Genomic DNA, 27,208 nt, shown 5'->3' with positions numbered 1-27,208 from the left:
AAGACGTCATCGAGCGATTCACAAGCTGAAAATAACTTGAGTGACAACGATTGAGAGTTCTGACGCTTAATGCTGGATTTACAGATAAGCCTTTTTTGTATGAAGTATTGACGTATTAATTCTTTGATAGTTAAGATTGCTACTCTACTCTGCAAGTGGGTTACGGCTGAATATATGTTTATTAACGGGCCCTACTGACATGCTAGCACTACTGCGAAGTATAATGGCAATGCGTAACTTGGTAGTCAGACACGGGGTCGGCCACCCTGACGTAAGTGCAGGGGAGTCCCGTCGGCGGCCCCACATTCCCCCATGGGATGAGTCCCTTAGGTTCACTTCTGTGGAGTAGTTGTTTACAGTTGGGGGTAGTTGGGGGGAAATTTCACAACCTGATTGGGGGGTTGGTGTGGGAGGGAAGGAGGGGGTGGGAAAGTTCTTTTTCAGTGACCTGCCAGGTAATATTTTAAGTAGTAACAGTCAAATACGAATGACACGCACCAAACTGTCTAGACTTCACGGTCACTACACATGCATTGTTAAAATGGTCTAGATTATAACTAATATGCTCTCTGACTTTGATTTATTTGCATCTCTATAACCCGTGAGCCACAACTCTATATATTATGTACCTCCACTATGACGCACTTGACGTGTCTCTCATGGAATGTTAGGGGTCTGAATGACAGGAGAAAGTCGAGGTTGGTTCACTCTTACCTTCTGAAGCATGGGGTTGACCTCTGCCTACTTCAAGAAACGCACCTGACAAAGGCCGCAGCGGGCATGTTTAGGAACAATAGATGGGGGGGGTAGGTGGTGAAAGCCAGATACTCTAACTACTCCAGAGGGGTTGCAATCTTGATCCGTAGGGGACTTTAATGGCGGGCGCACCCCACAATAATAGATAGGGAAGGTCGATAAATTATTCTTCAGGGCATGCTCTACAATACACCCATGGTGATTATAAACACGTATGGCCCAAACACGGACGATCCAGAAATCTTTTCCTTCATCTGGCAGAGAGTACAAGCAATGACTAACACAGCAATCATATCGGGAGGGGATTTTAATGTAGTTCTCTCGGACACAGCTGACAGGCTACGTTCATCTAGTGAACATCTCCCTAAAGCGGCAGCTTTGCTACCCGACATCATAGCTGACCTTCATTTAGTGGACTCCTGGAGGGCTTTACATCCAATGCTTAGGGAAGGTAGATGTGTGACATCGCAACGCATGGTCGATGTTGGACTTTTGGATCGTCTCCAGGGACATACATACTTGGTTGACTAGTGCTGAGCACCACTCGCGCACTCTCTCCGATCATGCACCCGCCCAGTGGAAATTTAAAGTGCCAGGGCCATACATAACACCGTTCAGCTTGAGGTTTCCATCTAGTGCGCTGTTAGATCAAGTGTTCCGAGAGAAATTGAGAGGGAAAATAGAAGACTATTTCACACTTAACTAGGGCACGGTAGAGTCCCCTGACACACTATGGGAAGCGTTTAAAGCTGTAATACGGGGGGATTGCATAGCACTTAAAACAGGAGTACTCAGGGATGTACGCAACACATTACGGAAACTGGAGCACGAACTCAGTGTGTTGGAAATGTCGAAGCTGCAGTCTCCCTCCACGGCCACCAAGGCATTGATTAGGACTAAACTGATGGAATTTCAGGCAGAGGCAGAGAGGGAAACTGCATACCTCCACAAGCACGCCCAGGCGAGGAGATATGGTGAGGGGGAGAGCCGTGAAAACGCTAGCAGGCCTCTTGAGACCACCTAGGGGAGCTGAATATATTACTGAAACACGCACAATGGAAGGAGAATTGGTCAGCACGCCACCAGAAATCTTAAACACGTTGTCCCATTTCTATTAAACATTATACACCTCTAAAATCAACCCTTTTAAGACCGATATAGTTGACTATCTGGATACTTTGGCCGTGGCCTGGTTTAATGACGGTGCAAGGCAATACATGGAACTTCCCATAACTGTAGAAGACATTAGGCAAGTAATAAGCAGCATGCCAGCGGGAAAAGCTCCAGGGGCAGATGGGCTAACTGCTGCCTTCTACAAAGAATGTGTTGACATAATTGTGCCCCGTTTACTACAGATGTACCTAGAGGCTATGGAAACAGGTATCCTCCCCCCCACACGCCGTGAAGCTACAATAATCACACTACTGAAACCAGACAAAGATCCCACTATGCCCGATTCCTATCGCCCACTGTCCCTGATCAATTTGGATGCCAAGATCTATGCCAAACTCATTGCAAATAGGTTGCAACCGATGCTCCTGCAGATAGCTCTGCCGGATCAATCCGGTTTCATACCGTGTCGCTCGACCTCTCACAATTTGTGAACAATGTTTGGACTGCTTCATTATTTGGCCCCTCGTGTACAGGCTGCAGCTGCACTGTTAGATGCCACAAAATCATTGGATTCCTTAGAGTGGAAGTTCCTGTTTGTCCTGTTGACTCGTATGGGACTTACCGCTATATGTATCAAGCTATTTAGCATTCGCAAAGGCCGAAATTCTGCGAATTTCGGCCTTTGCGAATGCTAAATAGACAAATGGAATGTATCAAACAAGTTTGATGCAAAATAAGGATTAGCAAAATTTGCTAATCCTTATTTTGCGATTGCACTTAAGGAATTGCAAATTTTGCGATTCCTTAAATGCAATGTATCAAACAAATAAAATGCAAAAAATGCCATTAAGGAGTAGCAAATTACCACCAACTTCTAGTTGGTGGTAATTTGCGAATTCTTATCAAAAATCTTTTTTGATAAAAACCAAAGGTGCCATATGACGCCCATACATGCCCTTAGGGCATGTATGTGCGCCATATGCCCCCAAATGTCTTTTTCAGGGGTGCAGCAGGGTGTTCTTGAGACACCCCTGCACCCTTGGAAACATCCCTAATTTGCGATCAGCAAAGTGCTAATTGCAAATTGCACTTTCATTCCTATGGGCCTCCTGGCCCATGGAAATGAAGGGGTAATTTGCGATTGACAATTTGCTAATCTCAAATTAAGGAATGCTAAGGAATCGCTATTGTAAAGCGATTTTGTACATACATACCGTTTTGCATTTCCTAAATAGCGATTCCTTAAAATTCGCTATTTAGGAAATGCAAAATGGTTTGTTGATACATATAGCGGTTAGTCCTCTGTTTATTAAGCAGATTCAATTGTTATACACAAAACCAATGGCAAGAGTCAGAGTAAACGGGCAGATATCGGAATATTTCGCGGTAACTAGGAGTACACGGCAGGGCTGTCCCCTGTCGCCACTATTGTTCGCAATTCCTACGGGACAGTTGGCGGCCAGGCTACGACAGCACCACACACAGGAGGATAATATTTTCCTCGAGAGGCTTGCTGATCTCGATTTTTTTTAAATAGATTTTTATTAATTTCTCCATGCACTCAACCTTCCAGTTAAACGTTCCATTTATCGCCATTACGCAGATGGCTCATTGAAAATTATCAAGGCAATCAAGGTTACCCCAACTGTCCCTAACCCAACAATTCTACCCCCCCTACCCCCTACACCCACCCCCTGTCAGTGTGCCCCGATCAGTTAAATCTAAATGAGGTTACCCAACCGTTTCGTCATCCATCCACTCAAACAGAGGAAAAGCAAGGGAGGCTTGCTGATCTCGATGTACGCTGACAACATGTTAGTGTACTTAACTAATCCCAAGGATAACTTTGTAGTGGTTATGAGAGAATTGATCAGGTATGGTGGGCTAACTGGCATTCAGATAAATTGGTCTAAATCCATAATGATTCCGCTCACTGATACCACAACCCAGTTTGACACGGAGATCCCTATACAGTGGGCTAGTGGTGAAGTAAAATATTTGGGAATATGGATAAGTAGGTCTATACAAGACATATGGCTAACAAATTACAGAAGGGTGGTGGATTGGTTGGAGTGTAAAGTGCAGAGGTGGAAATCACTGCCGCTGTCGTTGATAGGCCGCATAGCAATCACAAAAATGGTGATACTACCTAAACTGCTGCATTTATTTGTAAATATCTCGATGCCGCTGAACACTCACTTTTTCAGACAACTCTGGTCTCACATTCTTGACTTAGTGTGGGCAGATAAGCAGCCAAGGGTCTCCTGGAGTTTGTTGACACTGCCTTTCACCCAGGGTGGTTTAGGAGCTCCCGATTTTTAACTATACGCTTACAGTGCACAGGCGCAATACCTACTCTTTTGGCAGCACCCTACCAACGCCACGTGGCAATAGAAATTGATAGAGTAGCTCCTATTCCGCTTAATACAGCAGTTTACCAGCCTTATAAACGACCGCATTTGGAAATCGACACGGTGGAAACAACAAGATGGGCAAGGGGAGGGATTGCAATGAGAGCTCATCAAGAGGTGCTTTATGCTCCTTCCATGCCACTAGGGGGGAACCCATTACTATTTCCGTTAACGGATAAAGCCGCCACAATGCGAGGCAAGGCACATGCATTGGTGAAAGGGGGTGACCTATACCCAGATGAGACGTCCATGTCACTGGAACAGATGTGCAGCTTACATACATAGACTGCATCGCACATGTTATTGTACTATCAGATTAGGGTTGCATGTAGAGCTAGATACCAGGCTTTTCCTCGGGAACCGCCTGCATTACCAGCATTAGAAAATATGCTGTCCAACCTTTCCCCTAGTAAATTAATCACACGTATTTACAGTTTAACGCAAAGGGAGTCGCCTATTGTCGCGTACACGTCTAAAGCAGAATGGGAGGGTGACACTAACCTTGTGATTACCGACAAACAGTGGCAGTGCTGTTGCTCGCAATTAGAATTATTTACAACAAGGGGTGGTGAGGGACAGAGTCTCTGAATTAAGCAGAATACTCTCACCCAGTCAAGAGATCAGGGCTAGATCCAACACCGTTTTTTAGCTCATTGCACCATCCCAGTTTCAGAACCTGGCTGTATGCAAATTAGTCTGTTCCTGTCCCAGTGCATGATGGGAACAGGGCAAACCAAACTACAAAAGCCAATTCTTACACTGGGAAGGAAACAAGCTTCCGGGGACCGGTTTCTGGCATTACTGAAATGGCAGAAACCGGTCCCCGGAAGCTTGTTTCCTTCCCAGTGTAAGAATTGGCTTTTGTAGTCTGGTCTGCCCTGTTCCCATGATGCACTGGGCCAGGGACAGACTAATTTGCATACAGCCAGGTTCTGAAACTGGGATGGTGCAATGAGCTAAAAAACGGTGTTGGATCTAGCCCTGATCTCTTGACTGGGTGAGAGTACTCTGCTTAATTCAGAGACTCTGTCCATCACCACCCCTTGTTGTAAATAAATTTGTCCACCCTAAGCGTGGAAGGGTATACTCAGATGTGAGTCCCTTGCTCATTGCACCATCAGGATTCAAGCAAGCCGGGCCGAAGACGCCTGAAATGGCAGAAACCGGTCCCCGGAAGTTTGTTTCCTTCCCAGTGTAAGAATTGGCTTTTGTAGTCTGGTCTGCCCTGTTCCCATGATGCACTGGGCCAGGGACAGACTAATTTGCATACAGCCAGGTTCTGAAACTGGGATGGTGCAATGAGCTAAAAAACGGTGTTGGATCTAGCCCTGATCTCTTGACTGGGTGAGAGTACTCTGCTTAATTCAGAGACTCTGTCCATCACCACCCCTTGTTGTAAATAAATTTGTCCACCCTAAGCGTGGAAGGGTATACTCAGATGTGAGTCCCTTGCTCATTGCACCATCAGGATTCAAGCAAGCCGGGCCGAAGACGCCTGAAATGGCAGAAACCGGTCCCCGGAAGCTTGTTTCCTTCCCAGTGTAAGAATTGGCTTTTGTAGTCTGGTCTGCCCTGTTCCCATGATGCACTGGGCCAGGGACAGACTAATTTGCATACAGCCAGGTTCTGAAACTGGGATGGTGCAATGAGCTAAAAAACGGTGTTGGATCTAGCCCTGATCTCTTGACTGGGTGAGAGTACTCTGCTTAATTCAGAGACTCTGTCCATCACCACCCCTTGTTGCTCGCAATTAGAAAGCCTCTCACCGAATTATAGATTGCGCCTAATCCACTTCAATTTTTTACACAGACTATATCGCACACCTCTTCAGTTGCACGGCATGGGCATACATCCAGACACTAGATGTTGGGGGTGCATGGATCAGAACGCCACCTTTTCACACTTATGGGAATGTGGCACAATACAAAGGTTTTGGACGGATGTTTTTAGACATATTAGACAGATCACAAATATCACTTACAGGATACCCCTTTGATAGCACTTCTGGAATTTGTCCTCGATGTCCCAGAGAACATTCGAAAGCTCACGGCCATGCTGCTGCTTTTTGCCAAACAACAAGAAGCAATGCACTGGAAGAAGCAGTGTTGTAAACGAATCTAGGACCCTAGTGTAACTTTTCCCGATTCATGACTGCACCCCCATATTTTTCTTCTCTCTCTCTCAGGCAGGGACGATGAAGATGCAAGAGGCACAAACGCAGAAAAAAGCCTTCTCAGAACTAGATTTGTGCCCTAGCGGACAGGGCAGAAGATACTGAGGGACACTCCTGCAGAAATATTATCAGAATAGTAAGAGTCCCAGAGGGCTCAGTAGGACAAGACGCTGTGTCATACTTGGAGACGTGTCTCCACTGTTTTATACTGGCATCGGCACTCATAACTTTCTTTTTGTTGAAGCAACTATACCGCGTGCTGGCACTCAAGCCTCTTCCTGCCACCCCCAATCCCTTCTGGAGACCTATGGTTGCCCAACTGCTTCATTACAGAGATTGGGATCGGATATGAGACGCCTGGAGACATGACACCCTGGTGATAGACAAAGCCACTGTCCTGATCATCCCAGAGTATACACTCCGTGTCCAATGACAGCGACACACATTTCTGGCCGTCAAGTGGAAGTTACAAGAGCTAGACATAAAATACTCTTTGACTCTTTTTCCCAGCTCGCCTTCGGGTCGAGGCAGATGGACAAACTCACTTCTTTACAGATCCCAAGGTGCCTTGAACTCTGGGGGATGAGGAGGACTGGCCCTCCTGCCATGCAAAATCAGTCTTCTCACATGTCACTGCTGAGACAAGGCAAGAGGAGGCAAAGGGGGGTTGAACGCGGGGCTCTGTCGTTACCCTGCTCTCTCGACCTGGAACAGTTGATACAGGAGTGCAGGAGTGCTTTGCGGGCAGCCACGGCGGTGAACCCATCTTCAGACACTGAGGAGGACGATGTCAGATCCACTAGGGAGGAAGGCTCTACATCCTTCATACTCCTTCTGCTGGACTCCGGCGCGCCACAAATGTTACTCCACAAACTGCAGATGATGTTTGACCACAGTTTGCTCCTTGTTCACATACCCACCCGATATATAGCATGATTACACCTAGGCTGGCACCTCCTATGAAAAAGTCCCCTCTTTTTCCAATCTCACCACCACTTTTCCCCCAACCTGTTAGGGGTCACTGAGCCAGCGCATGCGCTGCTCTCGAGATATTTAGTGTGTGGCTCCAGAAAATGCTACAGCACGCTTTTGCCTGTTGCAGCCTAGAGCTTGCGTTACGCGCACAAGTGCACGCACGCCTCTCCAATGCTCGCTATGCCTCTCCTTGTTGCTTTGCCGCCTTGTAAAGTGGGAGCTGCCTCTCAGTTGCACAGAAGGTCCGCCTGTTCCTGTCACTCAGTGACACAGACAACGCAAGTCAATGTGGACAGGTTTCCGTCTGAACTGCGTGACTCCTGCCCTACCCCCTTGTCTCTCCACTCTACGTATCAGTATTTCAGCTGAGTGGAACAGATGACAAGCACAAATATTATCATTCTGGGAGGAGTGTGTCAGGCCTGGCACGCGCCAGGCTTTAAATGCAAGTCTCATCTCACTGTACCCTTTCTCTCCCCAGCCCCTCCTCTCTGCCCACACTCCTCTCGGCTCTACTTCCTACACGCACGGGGTACCGAGGCTTCCATCTCTCCATTTCCACCCATTCAATGTAATCTTCATGTAATATCTTCAAGTGCATTCATCTGCAGAGCGCCACATCATTTTAGCCTCTTAGCGCTTCAATAAGGATGTTGGCTCTATAATCGTGTCTCACACATACCGTTTATTGCAGTAGGACTGCCCCACCAAACTAACTTCCCCACATCCAACTCACTCCCCCATTTAGTGTTTCCTTATGTTCGGTAGGCAAGGACAGACTTCTGCTCGACCTCAAATATTGTTTCTTCCCACTTCTTATTACATTAGAGTCAGTTGGGTAATGCGCTAGCCGGCGATGCATCCTTACACCTTGCAAGAGTCAGTATTAAATATCTAGGAGAGGTGGAGCAGACTCCGCCTTTCATCTTCAGGCGCACTTTTGGGATGGCGATAGCAGTGCCAGTTCTTTAAAATAATTCATCTGGGTGCGTTGCATAAACAGCCCTTTTTGATTTGTTTTAGCTCAGGTTGGGGAATGGCTTGTTGTTTATTTACAATGTTATCGAACCACAACAGAGGCCCCTCAAACTCGGTGTAAAAGCACCATTGTTATTATTATGGATATAATCACTGTATTCTACATTTCCAACGCCCCCGGGGTCTAGCACAACCGGTTATTCAAAAACGCATTCATGTGGTGGGAAACACTGGTGAAGAGCACAAGATTGTGATTAAACGTATGGAGATGTCTGTATACAGAAGAACAGAATAGTTTCCATATGTGAAAAGAACCGCTTAATACTACCCTTACTCCTCCAAAAAGTTCCTGCACATGTACCTTTTGTAGTTTCTGTTCTGTGTCAGCTCCCTCGCCAATGATCCTTCTGAAGGTTTAGAGCAAACGTTGCTTCTTTTGTATTGGCGATCTCTGGGTCCCTTTAGTATCTGGCACCATGCCTGGTTGGGAGAGTGGATACTGCACCCTTCAGCCCCACGCCCCCAACCTAATGAAACCTGCTGCACAACAGTGGTGAACAGGGCTGTCTGCAGAGACCTCTAATCTCTCCCGAAAGCAGACTCCTTACAATAAACTGATGCCACATGCTCCCAGCTGCCAGGGTCACTAGTGCCTGTGCCAGTGGTGCACATGATGCCACACTTTGAATGAAGGAAGTCGGAGTGTGCCACTTCCGGGGCGGATAAGATGTCATATTACCCCAGAGCTATCTGCATTGAGGCATTTTTAGGTGTTGCCTACTGACCGCTTTTAGCAGTCTGCTGAGGAAAACCTAGGTTGGATGATACTAATACTTATAGGGAGCCCGTTGCTTACCATTGGTTGGCTCTCTTGTCAATATAATCTTTTGGCTTCTCATTTAAAGGCTCTCTTTCCACCTTTTGTATTTATATCTCTCCTGGAGCATGCCTTCTTTATATTCTTTTTGAATAGTTGGCTTGTATCCCTCCACTGCTCACACTAAGGTAACTTTTTTTCTTAGCACTCCATGGAAGTGCATCTGTTTTCTTGTTCTCGGAGGTGGGCTGCTTCCATCCATGGTCCATCTCCCCAGCTTGTCCTTTGCTTCCAACATCACCTTTTTTTTTTTTGCTTTATTATTTTATTTTTCTCCTTACTCTGCCTCATGCTTCGCCACAGCTCCCTCGCCAACCATATCCCTTTTGCTCCCCTCCCGCTGACCTCTCCTCACCTGCTTGTTAGTTTTTTCCTCAATCCTTTTGTAGAGGTTCTTCTCTTCAACTCTCGTTACTGACTTCTTTCAAAGGAGACAAAATGATTAGTCTTTCAAAGGAGGACACAAAATATGCGTTTTACTACAATTGGCTACTGGGCTGTTCATTTTCCAAAGCACTCTTTCATGCACATTCATGTTATTATGTTTTTTTAATTGACTGCGTTAAGATTGTTTGCCATCTTGGAACAGTACATTTTAAACAAGCAATGGCATAGCCAATAGGTCTCGCCTTTGGGACCTTCCAAGTAGACTACTGTTAACAAGTAGGCAGTAGCGCTTCTGAAAAGCACAGAGCTGTAAAAAAAAATAATTTGTAAAAATGCAAAAGCTAGGAATTAGAGAGCATTTCTGCGCAGACGATGCGGGTGCTCTAAGGGGACCGTTTCTGGTTGTGGTAATGGAGCGCAAGAGGTTCAGACAGAGTGCGCCTGTGCACGGCGAAAGAAGTGGGGGAAATATTTTCTGTTTGTGCACGTTCAGAAGCTGCTTATGGTGTGTTTCCTTGTACAGCCCAGGCATTGCAAGGTAGAGGTGGGCGAGTCAATACATTATAAGGGAGAGCCGAGCCAAAAGTCTGTGCACGAGCCGAGCATTAAAATTGTTTGGCATGTTAAAATAAAAATCAATAAAACAATCAATAAAAATTAATTATTTCACCAATACTGGGAGTTCTGATGAAGCAACAAATGAAGTAATAGTTCTTGAAACACGTGTTGACTTGAGGTATTTTGTCAAACTTAATATAAACAAGCATTGGCATAGCCAATAGGTCTCGCCTTTGGGACCTTATAAGTGTTTAGCCATGCAACAGTTGATGTTGTTGCACCAAGGGTATTGTGCCGCATAACTAAACTCTTATATGGTCCCAAAAGCGAGACCTATTGGCTATGCCAATGCTTGTTAACTTATCCTGTGCAGGAGTGACTCAGCTCCTTCCATACCAGCCAGCAACAGCTCCTAGCGATGCAGTCTTTCTCCCTGTCTAAAGCCGGGCACACGCATGCATACCCAACAAACCATTAATTTTCTCCGGCCCCTTCCTCCCGTGAGTTCTACCACCCCTCGTCCCACCACAATCCCCCCTACCATCCCCCACACCCCACCTTCCTTCCCATGGCGACCCTGTTAATGGGTGGGCACACTGGTGGCACCTTCTCAAACTCCCCTCCCCAAAGGGGGTCCAGCTCAACCTCACACATTGTTGCACACTCCGTGCGGCATACACCCACAGCGAGGGCAAGCGGAAAGCAGGGTTAGTCCGCATCCTGAATATGAAGAGATAACCACACATCTCGACACCTACCACCTACATGATGAGCACAAGACTGCTCTCAGTGCCCAAACGTTTGGTCACGGTGCAGTTGCATCTCTGCTCTTTTGGTATTATGTTTTCCTTTTAGTTGTGTTATGTTGGTATTTGTTTGACTTCTGCACCTGTCAAGAATCACTCTCCTCCAAACACAAACCCTTGCTCCCCTTCTCTTGTTGCGAACAAGAGCCAGAGGCCATTCCTCTCTCTGTTTTCTCTCACCCCAACCCCCTGAAAATTGACATATCAACCGACATTTATGTAATGTCATGGAATGTCAGTGGAATGCACAGGCCCACTCACAGGTATGCAGTGCATTCATACCTGTGCCACAGTAAAACAAAGAACTTTCCTCCAAGAATCTCACCTCAAATAGACAGAAGCCCTATGCCTTCAGAAAAGGTGGAGAGACCAAGTCTACTCCACCAATTACTCCACATATACTCTCAGAGCAATGGTGTGGTTGCATGCCAGGGTGCCATTTGAGGCTGTATGTATTTGTGGAGGGCCACCTGGATGGTCGACAGCTGCTCCATGGCACAATATATGTGCCCAAAAGTGACCAGGCACGGTTCCTGAATGACTTATCAGGAATCCTAACCCGCTGGAGAGGGGTGCCATGGGTGATAGGGGAGGACTTGAACAGTGTATTGGATGTGAGCCTGGATAGGTCTTCCCTCCTCTCCCACATACCGCTGGCACTTAAAAGTTGCACTCCCTGATGGGGGGCTGCAGCATTGCACCTCACAGACATCTGGAGACACATCAACAGACATCAGGTTTACTCGTTTTACTCAAACCTGCATGATCTACAAATATGCATACATCGCCTTGTCGCCCCAAGCAGATGTATTACCACGTCTTAAACTTAGACTATCTAGGCCGCACACACTGAGACCATATTTCTCAATTCCTGCTGCTACGTTGGGATCATAGCCCCCCCCCCCCCCTTCAAATCCCCACAGGACGACTCCAGGGCATTGCACTAGAAAATTCTCCTCCACTACATGCCTTTCTGGACACCTGCATCACCAAATATTTTGACATTAACACCGACATGGCCTCCTATGGCCTAATCGAGTGAAACACCTTTAAGGTACGATCATGGCCACTTCTTGGGGAACACCATAAACATGGGGCACAGCCTAGATAGAGACATTGCACACATAGAACAGGGGCTGCTGCGCTTGGGAGGGCAGTCCTGTGAGGTCCCGCTTGGTAGGGAGCGGCTACGGCGGGTGAGGCAGGAACAAGTGGAGCTATTGAAGTAGCTGTGCTGCCTCAATTGTGCGGCCCATATCGCTCGGACGCACACGGAATCGGGAAATGGAGGGAAACCATTGGTGTGGCTAATTCTACAGGATTAACCCAGGCGCTCTATACGGTCTATATCCCAGCAGTCAGGAAACCCAGTATGTATGCAATGGGCCCTCCATGAAACATTTACCATCGGCGGCGCAAACAAAGGAATCCTCGAACCTGTCGATAATTTAATGCTCCGAGTTCGGGGCACAAGGACCTTTCTGGTACAATGTGAGGAAACCATAACTCTCTACTTAGCCGGGAGCTCCACCTTGGGGCCTCATTAAAACCTTTTAAGACCTTGTAGACTTACTCCTCTACACTAACATAGAGACACCGTGTAGCCTCATTAAGATCGGACGCTACCTGGTAGACTTACTCTTTTCTACACCAACAATCTTCCCCTCCCTTCAATTCATATAGAATCAGAACTCTCCGTCGTTATCTATGCACCCGCTAAACCCCACCCGGAACTCTAAACTCCGGAGTTATGGGCCCAACTCATGGTCCGTAAACTACCCAGGACACCCGACCAATAATGTTAAAAAGAACTACAAGCACACAATTTTAAAACAGCACACGGAAACACTTATTGCTGATAACTACCACACCGCGACTAACAGCAAAAATGGAATAACACCTTCCTTCTTCACTTTCTAGTCACCAAGTCGGTAAATATCCCTTCTGTCAAAAAAATCTCCACAACTGCCTTACCCACCTTTAAAGGAGAACTTCCAATTTCCATCTTCAGAACAGGAAACATTCTTATACAGGCCACTGACCTGCACCTCTCCACTCTCTGCCACTCTCCACTCTCCTGACCCCTCCCTAAATCAGTCTTGCATATCTCCCCCCCCCCCCCCAGTGTCACCGTCCTCTCTTTGATACTGGGGGCCTGGATCTTTAATCAATCAGAGGGAGATGGGTCTATTGTTTTATGGCTCTGACCCAAGCCTCTTCACCTTGCAAAGCCTCTCCTTCTCCCCGCTCCAGGTGCAGGGCAGCCTGGCGCCGTCTCCACCCCTCCCCTGGGGCACGACCTACCTCAGCCTTTCTCACCTCTCCCAGATCCAGGCAGGCAATTCACATTCTGCTGAGACACACAAAAAGGTCTAAAGCACAAACTCAGCCATTTTCTCAAACAGCCGTTTCTGGATACACAGCGATAAAACCATCTACCCAAAAAGATGAGTCACGACGCTGTGAGTTCAGACATACCAAACTTCACTGTTCCATTTCCAATTCTTGGGAAACTAGGCTAACAATACTACAGCCAACCTCCCCATTCTGTCCTATGGGCAGGATGGCCTTTCACAAGGGAAAATGAAATGGAGTATTTTCCACTGTCAGGGCCTAGCACCCACAGTGGCACCAGTCCTGCTGTTTACCTATACTGCACCCTGCCTAGGGATTACCCAGGACGTCCTACAGGGGTGCCCCAAGTGTATGCAAAAGGGAAAGTCAGGCCTGACAAGTGATAGCACTTGTAAGGACAACATGCTAATTTATCATAATGCACGCAGGCCCTACGGTGAAGATCTATGTTCCCTCTCTGTGCGTTTCTTTAGTACTAGCCCTGGCACACACCGTGCACATCACTTAGGGATCTTGCTAGTAAGGCAAACATACCAACCAGAGACAACCAATCACCACTACAGTTTATACAGGGAACATCTGTACTTGCACACTGGTTAGCAGTGGCAAGTACCTAAAGCATCTAACTTCACAACTCTGTCAAGAAAACGGTCTGGGGAAAAGCAAAACGTTTAAGTGTACTTTAGCCAACAAGGCCAAGTCCAACAACTGCCACTTGAATTTTACAAATCCTACACCCAGCTAATGTCCCAAAACTAAAATCCCTATTAGAGGAGTCCTTGACGGCCTAGTCCATCCCACCCTCCCTGCGCAAAGCTCTCCTTACATTGCTGCGAAAACAGGGCAGGGATGCTTAAGAGTTATCCTCTTATAGTCCACTAGCACTCCTTAATATGGACTACAAGGTGCTGGCAAAACACCTAGCTGACAGGTTGGCCCCTCTGATCTCACAGCTTTTACACCTGGCTCAGAACAGGTTTGTGCTGGTCAGGAACACGTCTCTGAAACTACGTCAGTTTTTCCGGGTCGAGTTTGCTCCTGCTGACTGGCTGAACTTTGGATGCTTGGCTCTCGATCGAGAGAAGGCCTTCGACTCTCTGGAATGGGCTTACCCCTGAAGTGCCCCCCGCTGCCAAGTCCCGGGGGGGAATGTTCATCTGTCTGGTTCAAATGTTGTTCACGAACCAGACAGCCCGGGTTGAGACCAGTCCATTAATCTCAGAACCTATACAAATACACAGGGGCACTCAGCAGGGCTGCCTGCTGTAGCCACTGTTGTCTTCACTAGCATTGGAACCATTGGTGCACATCATGCGCGATGGTGGGTTGCACTGGGGGATCCCCCTGCCAGATGGGCATCGCTCTGTATCACTTTATGCTGATGACATGCTCTTATACCTCAAAATGTCCACAACATTCCAGCTCAAATTACACACTTTTACACACTTGCTAAATTTGCAGAAGTGTCCAGCCTCAGAGTTAACTGAAGTAAGTCCCACCTTTTCCCCTTAATGTGTTCCACGCCTGAACCCATACTCCAGATCAACAACGTCCCCCTGGTGTGGTGCCCCGACATTCCACTATCTGGGAATCCACATATACCACTCCCGAACAGACCTAATGGAAGGGAATTTGGCCGGGCAGTCACCAATTTACAGGTGCAAGCTGTGTTTTGGCATAATCTGCCGCTATACGCGGCCGGATACACTGCTACCATTAAAATGGTCATGCTATCACGCCTCCTCTACATTTTTGCCAACCTCCCACTACACATTACAAAACCGTTCTTTTGCTCTATTACCTAGCTTCCCAGCTGCAGTGGCTGGCCAGGTGGTTAGCCGACCGCCAACTGGAAGGCACGACGTCCGCTTCCCCCACATGCCCCAAGCGCTGCACTCATTTCACTCAAAGCGAATGACACAGATGTCCCTGCTGCAGGTGGCATATCGATGCTGCCAACAGAGTCCATTTCTCACATGAACAAGAGCATATGCACAGGCCATACCGTTCTTTGGCACACCACGCACTGCAGTAAGCACAATGTGGTAGGAACTAGTACCCTGGCATGCTTCCAGAATACATACCCTAGGTGAGCTCTACAGGGATGGGACACTCCTACCCATAGAGGAGCTCATGGCGGATACATGTTTACCACCAGAACAGTTCCCACTTTACACTTCCACACCAGATGCCTGACGGAGAGCTGGGGCAACATACAACAGGAACCAGTCATGCACCTGACAATACAGTATCTGCATGTGACAGGCGATGGTAGCTATCTGGTACGCTAGCTGACAGGCTCCCTACGCACCTACACCGCCATCTCCCAGACACCGCTGCGGCGGCATTGGGATGACGATCTCGGCAGACCAGACATCGACCAGGAGTGGCAACATCTCGTGGAGTACCCCTACCTTGATAACTCACAAGGCCAGCTTCCGCTTTATACATTGCTATGTACTTCGTAGGGCTTACCTCACTGACTGACTACGCGAAAAATAGTTATTTTCACAGTACCAATGCAGTTTGCCCACACTGCCACAAAATAGATGCAGACTTCATTCACATGCTTTGGGACTGCCCGTTACTCACTCAATACGGAAAAATTTCACCACACACTTAACCAGATGCAAGGGGTGCACAAGACTACATAATTGGGGAACACGCCTTCTAGGCCAGATGTGCTGCACCTAGAAACCCAGGTCCTCTGCAGGTTTATTGATCTGGCCACGCGACTTGCAAAGCACCTTATTACGCAAAAATGGAAATCACCTGAACTCTAACTTGCTATTGGTGCACAATAACAGAAACCCTCCCATCTGTAACCACACTGCAAAAGACTCGAGACCAGGTAGCGTGTGGGCAATAGGTCTCATAACCGAGAAAAAAAAATCATTTGCAATCATTCTTGCATGTGTGAAAGTTAGAGCTATTAACGTTGTAAATTACAATATTTTTTTACTTGTGCATTTTTGTTTATAAGCTTTTAACACTGCTGGTCCGTAACCTTATCCATAAAAGTGATTTTATAGAAGACACCTATGTGTGCTCTGATGACCTTGCATAGATAAGCACTTTCTCTGACTGCTTCTACATACTTCACATGCGCCTCGTTAGCTGGCGGCGCAGCACTGCTCTTACTGTTGGTAAGGCAATTAAGTTGCCGTCCTTGGTTTGGCTAAAGTTTAATTGACATACACATAAGCCACACCACCACTAACAAAAATAGCTAAGTGAGTTGAATGCATTTGCCGTCCTTTGTTCGGCAAGAGTTTTATATACTGACTTCATCGGTCAGTTCTGGTGGGTATTGCACATTTCTATGAATATTAAGTTAAATACAGCCATAACTTATGGCCTGCATAGTGACTGCGGCAGCCCTACTCTAGAGGACAGCGCGGACACTGGCACTCAAGTGGGTCTGCAACTCTCCTGATCCGATCTCAGCCGCAGTCACTGCCAGAGATAGATCGCAGACTGTAGCAGCCACCAACCTAAACCAGGACTAGGCTGCAGGGAAGCAGGAAGTGCCAGGCAGGAGTACATTCGGCCTCACCTCCAGGTGCGCGCGGGTACTCACAACCGCACCATGTAAAGTAAAAATGGGCAAATCATTACACCCTACTTCTGATATTCAGGCCATCATCTACCTAGTGTGAACTTGACGGCCATCATTGGGTGATACTTTTTTTATATTTATGAACAATTGACCTCACCAACAAACAAATAAAAGTTACGTTTCTTTGTGAACTGAATTGAATAGAAGGGATACCATTCCACAAAATATTAAGTCTACTAATAGATAATGTGTAGCATCTATTTTAAAATGTTCAAAAAACTGCTCTTTGTACTATAGAGTTCCTTATGTGTCAAAGATGTGGCCGTCACAAGTAGGAAACATGTTGCCATCACAGCTTTTTAGAAACTCGCTCGTGTAGCAACCTGCATGAGGAAGGAATTTTGGCTTAATAAGTTGTAACGAGGAATTCCCCAAGCGCTACATGAAATGCGGTTACTCACGTGATAAAGCGTGTCGGCAGTCGCGCGGTTTATAACAATGTACTTGTTGGAAAATGCAAGTGGCATCCGTAAAGCGGCGCTGTGCTGATATACAAGCCATAGGCAGACCCCCAAAAAAATGGGAACGTAGTTTTTAAAAGTTGTAAGACTCTATGCAGCAAGGGCAGTCTGCTGGGAGGGTCCAAAACATCAAAAAGGCATAACTAATTAAGCATAATGAACAAACAAAAGCAGGCATTTATGAAGTGCACTTACAGGAACGAATGGAGAAGATGGGCGGTGCTACAAGCCACAGTCTCGATTACAGCATGCCTCGCAGAGCAGAGCATGCACTGCCTAGGCTCGACCTAAAAAGTGGCCACCCACCTCACCAAAGTGGCACTAAATTAGCTCCCACTGTGAGAGGGCAGGCAAGAAGGCTTCCCTCAGCAATTTCCTGGTTTCAATCCTTGCATAAAAGGGCGGAGGCTGAGAGCAAGACACTGAGATTGAGATGTGAGAAGTGAAAGGTTTCCATAAGCACCCTACAACCAACTAGTGGGACGACATGCTCTCTCAACTAAAAAACAGAGAAGGATGATTTTTCCCCACTGTAACCCTCATAAGTAGTGGGTTACATATCCTCTGAAGATTCACTGACGTGTGGTGTGGTCAGTGTTCTTCCCACCATCCAGTACTCATATCCACCATGCCACTACTGGTATATCTGCTCATCTGCTCCTTGAGATATTGTACGGAACTATCCCCTTCCTACAAAGTGCCTTACAGAACATCTATGCTTAGCATGCCCACACCACTCGAATGTATTTGGTATTAGAGTTAAAGAATTAGGCATCTAAGTCCCTGTTACATAACTTTTTGCATTATCTTTCAGCCTTTTTATTATAGTAATTTGGCAATTCAACTGGCCCCAATCAAACAAGCAGTAGAATATCTCCACAAATCCACTGCCAGCGAAATGTAACTGTCTTATAAATGCAACTGCAAATTCCTTACTAATGTTGTAATAGGATGCCATGTTTATTTATTTTTTTAAAGTTTAAATGTTCTGGAAGTAAAGAACTGTGGGATTAAATAATAAGATTATGTATTAAAAAAGCAAGTTCGCAATGTTTAATAAAGTTTGACAGCCCACTGCCTAAGACTACACTGGCTGTTAAAAGTCCTGAAACAAAGTGATAGGGGGTAGCTAGAGGGTCTTTAACAACCGCTATAGCTCAAGGCCAAAGGTCTGGTCCGGGTAGATAGAGGGTCTTTAACAACCGCTATAGCCAAAGGTCTGGTCCATCCACTGAAGGTAACATTTTATATATTAAAAAGGGAGAAAAGGAAAGGCAAACCTTGGAATGTCTGAGCAGAAGGTCTATACCAGTCATTATTGGCCCCGAGCCACTCCACTGTCTACAGCTCATAGCATTCCAATATTCTGATGTTTATTTTCTAATGTGTCACCATCTATCAGAACATGCGCCCAACACAGTTGGCATCCCCTGCTGTCAAAGACCCCGCTCGCTCTGTCATAATCCTTTAAAAAAAATTGCTATCGAAGTGTTCTCGGTAAACAATATGAATTAGCAGGACGTACGGGAAAAAAATATCAAAGCCCGATTTAAATGTAGAAATTGTAAAATCGTACTCAAGACACCTGGTTTTTGAGTAAAACTCTATGTTAATGCTATAGTTTTATATAATGGAGTGGTGTGTGCAGTAATCCTCCAATACACAGATTTTGCAGAATGAAAAAGAGAACCGCGGTTCGCTGCTCTGAAGAAGAGGCGGCAGGAAACTAGATTTTAAATTCGCCTGAAAATGCGTGTGGACAGTTCTGTCATTTTAAACCCAGCTCCTTTAGGTTTTCATTGTAGGACATACAATGCGATGTGAAAACCTTCCAGCTGACGCTAATTAACCCTGACATCCGAGTTTTTCCAGGGTATCATATCGGCTTTAATAACTGGCGTGCACGTCATTCTTTATGTTGTATGACATCTAGAGCACATTAGCACAGCCTCTGTTTCCCAACAATTCGACGCTGCAGAGGATGCAAGAAAAAAAAAGCCAAAGGAAACCTCCACAGCGAAATTCGCAGCAACGCGGAGGCCGAAGGAGGATGCTGCTCGGCTCGTCCTGCCTGCTGTTGGTATTAATAAGAGCAGACTAGATAACTGGGACGGAAAATAACAGCTCCCGCGACCTTTAGCAAGCACGAGCATAGCGCAACTCGCTGTACCAGTACAGAAAAAGATCACATGGACGATGCTGCCCCAAAATAAACCGCCAACGACCTGAGGATGAGGAGAACGACCTTTGGGGAATACAAGTTCCACGGTAAGTTGTCTCATTAAACGTGTTATGCGTAGGTTTGAAGGAACAAGCAATGTTGTGCACTTTATCTGCGACGCCTTTGTTTTTCTTTTTTTAAACAACTGAAAGCCCTTCGCCTCCAACTATAATCCATAACATGTTGCGTTGGTGACCGGTCAGTACCAATTAAGGTCAACCGCTTCCCAGTTGTAGGAACAGTTGCAGTTGATTTTCACCCACTGAGGGTGTTAGACTCGGACAGACAAAAGTCATGCAGGCGGTTGCACAAGGAAGCATCAATTGCTTCATGTGACAGATTAGTACAGCCAGCACATGGGAAGAGTGTGAAGAATAAAGTTATTTTACCACCGTCAACGACTATACAATAATGAGCAAGTAGCTCAATCTGCCATTGTGGCAAAAACGTACTCCACTTAAAACTAAAGAGTCGACATGGTGATTATTTGAATATACATGAGGGTTGTGGCTAAACGCAAAACTTTTCTTTACAGCTGCTACAAGGCATCATCTTTGTTAACCGAAGCAGTCGATTGGCCTGGCCTGTTCTGCAAGACACCCTGGGGACATACCAAGCACATTTAAGACAAGTCACATGCGGAAATTACATTTCTTTCCACTGGGGGCTACTCCACAGGAAAATAGGATACTATCGTAAACCATAAATTCGTAACAACTCGAGCAATTTTCAGAGACCTCAAGTCCACATATTCAATAAAAGGTACGTCGCCCCACGTTGTTTTCTTTTTATGTTTTAGTCGTTAGGTGCTAAAAGTGTGGGGAACAAGCTGACCCATCGGGTATAGGATGGGGTCATGTATTTAAAACTTGAATGGCTGCTTGCAGAACATAGCAAATGCTCATCAAACTAGAACAATAGATAGTGCGTTATGTGCTTTTACCTTTAGTACGAAAATGTGTGAGAATAAGTATGGTCACAGTTTTTTTTTTAAAAAGCAGTCCCACTTTTGGTATTAGGAGCATTACGTCTGTGTATGTGTTCCCCTCTTCTTAAAACCACAAACATATTATGGCTGAGAAAGAAATCTATCGCATCCGGATCCAAAAAAGTCTGTATCTCGAGTTAACTTGACATGTAATGTTTACTTCTACTGTTTTATCTTTTGAAAATAAAATGTGAGAACTTTCATAAGAATACAACTAGTCAGAAACTACACTGAAAATTGTTCGAAACCAAATATTATATACATTTATTAATATAGAAGGTTGGTTAATGCCTTAATTCAAATCATGTTATAGGCTAGCTCTTCCAAAGTTAACGTAACAAAAGGACTTTACTTTTTTTTTTTTTTTTTAGCCCAACGGCTTAAATATGCCATTTTTCAACTGGATGAAATGGTCAAAAAACGAACCGGGTAAAACCACCCAATGTTCTAGCTCTGAAACGGTGACAAAGACTCTCCTGAGGGAACTGCAGTGGCACTTGAAGGAGCGCGAGAGACTGATCCAAGAGATTGAAAACGGTCAGAAGATGCAGAGAGGGGGAGGCGACTGCAACTGGCTGAAGAACTCTTATAACTTGAATCCCAGCATCCCCCTCACCGAACAAAGGCAGCTGGAAATGCTGTGCTCCCGAATTCAACCAAGCCACACGGGAACCGTCCTCAGCAGGTATAACACCCATTTTACTGCCCCTTTCAGTCTCAGAGTGAAACGTATCCTTGTAAGAGTTGGAAAAAAACTGCTGTAGCATGTCCTGTCTTTGAAAATTGATAGGTATGCTGCATTGTCGAGGTACAAACGACATAAAAAGCAAGTAGTAACTTGCTCACTAAAAGCAGTAATATTGTTACGAAGCATCAGTCAGCAACTACAGTTGTAAACAAATATATGTATGTAGATATATATATATATAAATATATATATTTAAAAAAACTACAGACTTTTAAGCAGGCCGGGTCCCTTCGGGTCTCGTATCGAGCAGCAATTAAAAAAGTACATTGAAACGGGCCCCTATCAGACCCCTGATTCATGCCCTTAACTTTACCAGCAAAAACATCAATCGATCTCTCAACACTGAATGAAAAAAACAATTAAGGCAATCCATGTCTGAGACTTAGTTCCTGTTTACATTTTGTTTTACTTAATCTTGCAGTTCGCAAGTGTTTGGTATTTCCAGGATTTTGAGTTTCTCTTATTTTCGTGTAGCATATTACTCTTTTATAGTGCATACTTTGAACTGAATCGCCTCTAGTTGTTTTTAACGGGCCACGACTAGGAGCTCTGGAGTGGAGGATAAAGGCAGTGCGAATTTCTCACTACGCCTGTCAGTGGGTTAAAAAGGTGTTCAGATTACATGGTCATCCAATCGTTGGCTTCTCTGCAGAGTGTACAGAGCAATGGTCAAGTATTCCAAATGCAACTGTGATTGTGCAGATGTGTGTGCGAAGGAGGTGCACAATGATCAAAATAGTCACAAGGGGAAAGTAAAAGAAAATGCAGTGCCTGGTTGTGTTGTGTATTTGGGGGTTGGGAAAGTGAAGGAAATGTGAATAAGTGCATTCAGGAGAAAGTGCTGCAGAGGAAAGAGATAACTTAAGATTTGCAAATCCATGAGCTTTGACCAGAAAATTGCATACCTGGCTAACATAACAGGAGTGATTGTGATACACTGAAGACAACGTAATGTTTATTTCACAGTCTGACAATTTCAGAATTGAAATATTTTCAATAATATTTACAACAAAAACATATTTTCTCATTTATATTAAATGACTGACAAACAATGACAAAACCAATAGCCCTGGGTGATTTTGAGTGTATGTCAGTTGCTGTGTTATATATCTAGATGCAATAACAGAAAGCTGAGACAAGAACCAAAATACTGGTAGTTTGACACAGTATGGTAATCACAGAAATGTAGTTTACATGTTTACGCCATGTCCCCTTTAAATACCCCACTTTTAAAGTCCTGTGGTTAAAGATAATTTGTTTATCTGCATGTTGAAGAATAATGGCAAGGATGTGCACCGAAAATAAATAAAATACATTTTAACTTGATTAAAAAAATCCCTGTAGTCAAAAGTGACCAATGTCCAGAAATGCTACAACGTAAAACACTTTAAATACAGCGGGGGGAAATCATAATGCAATTTTTTTATTTTTTTTTAGATTTCGTGAAGTTTTGGCAGAAAATGATGTCCTCCCTTGGGAAATAGTCTATATATTCAAGCAGGTTCTTAAAGATTTTCTCACCATACTAGAGAAAGAAAAGCAGCAAATTAAACTCATGGAAGCATGGAACGAAAACTGCCCAGTTGCCTTTCCACTGCCTGGGGAGAAAGAGGAGATCCCTACGGTTTCCAGCTATGTTGACAAAAACACACAAAGTCTGTTCCCAGCCTTCTCCCACAGAATCTGGAACCTGCCCTATTACTACCCATCTACTTAAGAACATCAGTGATTCTTAAAGTTGGGCGTTTGTGCTTTCTCTCGAAACACTTCTTCCGGGCATAATAAACTGCAATAAGACATGACCACTCACTGTTTAGCCCCTTAAATACAGATTAGGAAAGGCGAGTATTATTCACATTTTATACATTCAATATAATTGTCAAGCATTTTTACGACGACTGCAAAAGTTATAGAGTGTTTATGCAGTCTTACCTATTTTTGTAATGCAGGAGGAAGACGCACGGGTACAAAATAATTAAGACTGTCTTTGAATTGTTACCCCTTACTATTTTTAGATGGCAATAGTTTTCCTACAATTTTACATATGTGATGGTGAACACGTCAGACCAGTAGTTTCCAATTAATGTTGTTCTGTGTATAATTCTATAATACTCTGCGATGTTCTCTCCCTCTCAAACCTATAATCTGTTTTATTTATTTCATACTGACATTATAGCAGTAATCGTTCTATGCGTGTAAACCTGTTCGGGTGAAAAACAAAATATGGAAGTCTCTGCATAAAAAGAAGCCAATGCAGACTTTATGTGTAATCATCTTTTACATGCAGGATACTTTGTATCCAGTTCATTGCCATTGTGTATTTATGAAAACCCAAACATTTGGAAACAACTTTTTCACAGGAAACGCTGCTGCATACGTTTGAACATCGACAATTTGAAAACAGAATCAGGAAACAATCATTAATTGTTTCACTTGATGTTGCTTTATTTGCAGACTGCATGTCAACTCGTACAATTCCGGAGACAAAAAAAACACATGCAGATGTTATTTTAAAAAAACAGCTGCGACAGCAAAAACTATTATTCTTACAATAGATACACGTAGCACATCCGACACATTCCTATGATTTAGAAGGCTCACGCTTGGAGCCCAAGGTAAATCGCATATCTGTTTAATTCTGGGAGCAGACTTGCCGCGGCTATGGAATTAGTGAACATTTTGACTGCCGACCGACTCAGCATAGCAGGGTTTTTTTTCTATGTACGTGGCAGAATATTACCTTGGTAGCATTAACGACGCATAGTCCAAACCGGCAGATATCATGCAGTCAAAGGGGATTAACATGTTAGTCCAAAACTTCCATGCATCAAAACTAAGGAGAGGAACTCGGAGTACAATAACGAGAATGACAATTTGCTGCCTGTGGAGGAAAACGTCCCCTCTTGCATAGGATGAAAGAAAAAGCTAAAACCTTGAGAAAAGACGATTTTTTTGATGGGGGATATGTGTACATGCCAAGACAGTTATCATAACATTCCTCTGTAAGAGAGGGAGGGTGAAAGAGTTGGGACGGTAGCTTAAGACAAGATCCTAGCTGTCTCCAAGGTCCAAAGAGACCGAAAGGAATCCGCTGCAAACTATTATCGGAATGCAGGGTTCCAGTACAAATCTTCTGAACTCAAGCCTGCAGAAGCAGAGAAATACTGCAACTGCTCTTTGGAACAATAGGCTCCACACCCCTCACATAATTACTAAGTAGGTCTATTTACAAAGCTTTCGACAAACCTTTGGTAGGAAGGGGCATAGATCTTATTTATACTTTCCTACACGCAAACCCTCCCAAAAACTGTCCTTGCAACCTTCTGAACTAGAGAAGTCCTCTGGTAGTTTATGTGGTCTGCAGATTGGGCAATTTCAAACTCTTCATTGCCCCCTAAATTAATCTCTGTGAGCGAGCAGCATTCTCAAGGGCCAAGAGTATCAATATCCGACGGCTGCACGTAGGATGTGAATGAAATCCGTCAGGTACGAACGCATTCCTTTTTAGCAGAATCCTAAGCAGCGATTCACATTGGAGGGCATTTAAAATAATTAAAACTGCTACAACTAATGTTGTCAGAGAGAAGATTAAAATGGAACACACGGTGCTAGTAGGTTTGTGCAGGACCGTCTTAGAGTTGCAAAGAGACATTATGTGTGACAAACTGCAAATTATACAGTATAGGTCATAACTTGTAATGGTAATGACGGACTCCATTCTGTCACGTGAACTGGACTGTCATTAGATTTGCACAAAGGGGATAAAGACTTGATGGTTACACTGATAGGCTTTATGTGATGTGATATTTTGGGTTTGCAGATTACCAGACTACCACTATTAGGAAAACTCTTCTTTTACAAATAGTAGACTAACAATACTGGCATTAAGAACAAAGTTAACTTTATAGCAACTTTTTACTTCTAGTAGAAACAGCACTGATCAGAGCTCACACACAGTGGAGGTCTTCAAGTGGGTCGTATACAGCTCTAGCTGGCTCAGGAGTGGATAGAGCCATACAGTTTGATGCTATTCTTTGATATGCCCTGAAACTGTTCCGGACATGGCTATTTTTTCCCCAACTCAAACCATAAAGAATTAAAAATGTAGATGGAGAAATCAGATTATATTCTTTCTATTGACCTGTTAAATAGGGAAGTACACGGAAATGTGTTTTGCAGAAGGTGCTTGGTTTTGGGTTCAATATTTACTTGTAATTTAATATGATTTCCTTTCACAGATTTTTTCTCAATATTTAATAAAACTTACTATTTTTCTCGTTTAAGCTTTTTGTGCTAAACAGTGTAATGTTGACATTCCATGTGGTTTTGAATCTTCTCATCCCAAGCATTTTAGGACACTGCAAGCAGAGCATGACTTTGTTGTGAATGTTGAACATAACCAGCAGCATCTTTATAACTTTAATCATCTCTCTCGGTTTGTCACTGCTTCCAGTTGATAAGTAAGATCATTATTAATGAAACTGCAGGCAGAGCAGAGGAGCACATGGAAGCCCAATGAATGAAAGGGTATTGAAATGTGAAGGCCAAAACTAAGTAGCAGCAAATCTTCTCATCATGGCTAATCCTTACTAAAAGCAGTGCCTCCTGGAGATATGAAGAATGGTTTTTACATTCTTTAAGTACACCACCTAACTTCCTCAAAATCTGCCTATTTGACTAAGCAAATTAAATCCTTTTCTTTTCTTCAACATTACTTTAAACATCACTGGATCAAAACACAGGGTTGGGCAGTTCATTTGTAACCTATGATTTTACTTTGGTCAAACACAAAATAACATATTTGGGAATTTAACCATCAAGATTCAATGCCACACATGCCGACAACATTCCAAGGCTCTTGGAACCTTGTATAAAGACAGACAAGTGCAGATAAACCTGAGATCTTGATTGGGAGGACAAAGTCTGCTTACAATTAATTTGCTCCAGTTATACGTATTTGGCCCGATTGCTTGATGTACAATTTCCATTACAGACTGGCAAGCAAACCCCTCTGCGGTAAGTAGTAGACGATAGACACCTCAGGAGACGTGCCAGTCAGGACACAGACAAAGGGAGACATGGCTATCAAGATCTACTGAGGTACACTTTAGCTACCCAGGTAGGGGTTGTAGATCCAAAGGTGTTTTCACTAATAAGCTCTGGTAGGCGGGGAACAATCTACATCTGCTGTTTGAAAGGACATGCCCACTTGGCTTCCTGTGAAAGGCAGCCGTCATACCACTAAACAGTTGCACTGCATAATGATCTGCTTGAGCCATTTCGAAACAGTTGTAAAGGCCTGTGAACAAAAGGTCACCTTTCCAAAAACAAACACCAATTTTGCACAATCTAGACTTAAATCCTACATTTGACACATTTGACTAAGGATTGAGCAAGAACACGAGGAAGACTGGCACATGTGATTTTTATAGTCATTATATGGCAACTCAATTACCACATCTAACTGGCTAATATAGTATCCAATAGTGAGCGAGCTTTACTATCCAGTTTTTCTATTGGAGACTCATTGAACACACTGTTAACAACACCTAGTGACGTGTTGTAGGACTACACATTTGATATCACTGATGTGTGGGGCAGAAAGAGCAGAAAGGTGACAAGACTTACAATGTGTACAGATTATTAATGTATGGCTTGTATATCAGGACGAATGGGCACTATGCTACGTGCAATTAGCTGGAGCAACATGTTTCACCTGGGAGAGGTTTCCTAGTAAAGTGCATGACACTTCCACTATGGAACTATACTCACTACAGAGTGG

At 44.5% G+C, this 27,208-nt stretch overlaps 2 protein-coding genes across 3 annotated transcripts in view; one reads left to right on the top strand and one right to left on the bottom strand.

Moving 5' to 3' along the window:
• TDRD9 (tudor domain containing 9) overlaps nt 1–27,208 on the bottom strand; it is a 2,642,469-nt gene that overhangs the window by 2,462,547 nt on the left and 152,714 nt on the right. The gene's annotated exons all lie outside the window — the stretch shown is intronic.
• RD3L (RD3 like) lies at nt 19,480–25,697 on the top strand. The gene is made up of 4 exons (XM_078662077.1): nt 19,480–19,737; nt 20,226–20,452; nt 21,050–21,363; nt 22,864–25,697. Exons 3-4 carry the CDS (start codon nt 21,065–21,067, stop codon nt 23,141–23,143), a joined length of 579 nt encoding a protein of 192 aa, XP_078518203.1. The 5' UTR covers nt 19,480–19,737; nt 20,226–20,452; nt 21,050–21,064; the 3' UTR covers nt 23,144–25,697.

This window comes from Lissotriton helveticus, chromosome 9, assembly GCF_964261635.1.
Source record: "Lissotriton helveticus chromosome 9, aLisHel1.1, whole genome shotgun sequence".
In the NCBI taxonomy this organism is placed as follows: Eukaryota; Metazoa; Chordata; class Amphibia; order Caudata; family Salamandridae; genus Lissotriton; species Lissotriton helveticus.
This window is presented reverse-complemented; position numbering and strand designations above follow the sequence as displayed.

Excerpts from the sequence above, each read along its gene's own strand:
- RD3L (XM_078662077.1), top strand. The coding sequence starts at position 21,065 with ATGCCATTTTTCAACTGGATGAAATGGTCAAAAAACGAACCGGGTAAA. Across the intron at positions 21,364-22,863 it reads ACGGGAACCGTCCTCAGCAG|ATTTCGTGAAGTTTTGGCAG; the intron begins GTATAACACCCA and ends ATTTTTTTTTAG.